Source organism: Clupea harengus, chromosome 2 (genome assembly GCF_900700415.2).
Source record: "Clupea harengus chromosome 2, Ch_v2.0.2, whole genome shotgun sequence".
Lineage (NCBI taxonomy): Eukaryota > Metazoa > Chordata > Actinopteri > Clupeiformes > Clupeidae > Clupea > Clupea harengus.
The window spans coordinates 24595760-24598259 of record NC_045153.1 but is presented as its reverse complement, the minus strand read 5'-3'; the positions used below and the strand labels follow the sequence as shown (position 1 = coordinate 24598259).

The following is a 2500-nucleotide window of genomic DNA, read 5'->3' as shown; positions in this document are numbered from 1 at the left end:
GCAAGTTTCTCATGAAAATGCCTGGAAACTTCTATACATGTATGACGTTGAACAATCGCTTCACTTTTAAGACCAAAAACTTTAATATAAACACCTCCCGATGTTCTGATCGAGCATACCTGTGCAACCTTGGCATCTTCCTTTAATATAAACACCTCCCGAGGTTCTGATCGAGCGTACCTGTGCAACCTTGGCATCTTCTTTTAATATAAACACCTCCCGATGTTCTGATCGAGCGTACCTGTGCAACCTTGGCATCTTCCTTTAATATAAACACCTCCCGAGGTTCTGATCGAGCATACCTGTGCAACCTTAGCATCTTCCTGCAGTTTCTTGAGCTTGCCCTCGTTCAGGGCGATGAAGTCCCTGAGGAGAGTGTTGGTGCCGTGCATCTGATACTCCCTCTTGGTCAGGTCCATGCCCCTCTGGAGCTCCCTCACATCCAGCAGCACATTATCTAATGATACTGCAACACACACACACACAAACACACACACCTGGTTAATACGGCACTGTCAGGCTGCAAACACACACACTGAAGACAGATGAATTACATGTCCTCAGTGCACTGTGTTCAGACTGGGCAAGGACTCGCAAGCTTTAAGGAAGGAACATTATTCAAGTACTTGTAGACAACTTAAGCTCCCGTAGTGCCGGTGTTTACTTTGCTATGAGGGGGGCTCAAAAGTTCATCAGGACTGTGCCTGTTCCATGTCATCACACATGTTCTCCCTTTTTAACATGACCTCAGAGAGACGGAGCCTGAGGGAGGACACAACCCACCTGCTGCGGCCTTCTCTATGTAGTGCAGCTCGTTGTAGAAAAGGGACACCTGCTGGTACTTCTCCTTTACCACGTTAGCGATGTAGTGAAGCAGTGTTAATTTGCGGTCCGTTGATTTAGTGTCTAACAGCTGCGGAGGATAAAAGAGGGACGTTAAATATAGGTGAGGGGAGGCTAACACACAGTGAACCTTAATTGTAGCAGTGAATGCTTGTATCAGAAAGAATAGACTTACCAATAGAATAAAATAAGACTTACCAAATCTAAACTCTGGAGTTTAAAACCATACACCGCTCCTCTTTTACTGCTGTTCATGTAGTTTCCAAGAGCCAAAATGATCTGGAGGACAACATTCATGCAAATGTTATTCATTGACAAACAGACCTGGACATGAGGTGTGCATACTTCATCTCTCTTCTCGAGTGAAATGGCAAAAAAGCTAAGAGAGGAAAACACCACGACTCACTTCCAGAATCTTCTTGAGCTTTTGGGAGTTTTTGATCGACACGGACGCCGCAATTACTGCATGGAGTTGCTGTAAAAAAAAAAAAAAAAACAACAAATCAATACCACTAAATGAAACTACAGGCAGTAAAGCAAACAGAGATGATGGCCAGAGGAGTTGTGGGGGTGGGGGTGGAGGTGGAGGCTGACTGACCGGTGTCAGCATCTGCACGCTCTCGGTGAAGTTCCCTAAGAAGGACATGATGGTCATCTTCTGCATGAGGCGCTCGATCTTGCTGAACTGCATCATGAAGCGGTCCTCGTCCGCCAGGCTCTCCAGCGGCTTGCGCTCCTTCTCGTACTGGCGCATCGCCTTCACCTCGTGCTCCGTGGGCAGGAAGCGCATCAGGCACTCCACGAAGTCCACCGGCAGAGTGCGCAGGTCGAACCTGGCGGAGGGGTAAGAAAGCACTTTAACACCGTGATACACGCGCAAACACTCGGACACAAACACAAGCACATGCAAACACTTCCTTATGTCCTCCTGAGGAGCGCCTACTCCAGAGAGTCTGCAGCACACACACATACCACCAAAATGCTTAACGGGTGTTAATTTGCTACGACGATGCATGTCAAAAGAGAAATAAGGGCACACATACATCCAGACGAAGGCACACGGAAGCACACACGTAACCCTAGCAGGTGCACTTCAAAGCCCTAGGGGTCACCTGCTCAGGGTCACGAGCACATACCCACACACCACCACCAAGCTAAACACGCGTAACCTAGGTCATTTGCCATGACACTGTGGGTCAGACTAGAAGTAAACAGAGGATTGCTGAGACCCTCACAAGCAGACAGGTTCAAAACCAGATCAGATTAGATTAGATCAAGACACAGAGAGTCTGTCATAAACTGTCAACCTGTCAGTTTTAGAGGAAAACCTATACCTTAGCATCAATGTATAGTGAACACTGTTATACGACAGCGCTCTGGACAACATTGATTTTTTTTGGACTGACAGTAGTATGGCTTACATCTGAATGCCCTTGCAAATCTCCTCAGGCATCTTGCCCACTTTTCTCAGGGTGATGGCCAGGTTCTTGGCCCGGTTGGAGTCTAGCAGAGACACCTTGTTGGGGCCCTTCTGGATGGACTTCTGCTTGCTCGAGGTCAGGTCGATGGCCGGACCCTGGGCTTTGGTCTTGAACATCTCCTCAAACTCGTCTACATTCAGATCCTTTGGGGTGAGAAAGGCAAGGAGGTGAGATCT

At 47.7% G+C, this 2500-nt stretch overlaps 1 protein-coding gene across 2 annotated transcripts in view; it reads right to left on the bottom strand.

The window, feature by feature from the left end:
• fmnl2a (formin-like 2a) overlaps positions 1 to 2500 on the bottom strand; it is a 59988-nt gene that overhangs the window by 8850 nt on the left and 48638 nt on the right. For both annotated transcript variants that reach the window (XM_031557928.2, XM_031557923.2), the window contains exons 17-22: positions 2265 to 2467; positions 1442 to 1676; positions 1250 to 1318; positions 1042 to 1122; positions 784 to 913; positions 303 to 466 (exon numbers count right to left, since the gene is read on the bottom strand). In XM_031557928.2, the coding sequence (XP_031413788.1) occupies positions 303 to 466; positions 784 to 913; positions 1042 to 1122; positions 1250 to 1318; positions 1442 to 1676; positions 2265 to 2467 (882 nt within the window). The remainder of the gene's footprint in view (positions 1 to 302; positions 467 to 783; positions 914 to 1041; positions 1123 to 1249; positions 1319 to 1441; positions 1677 to 2264; positions 2468 to 2500) is intronic.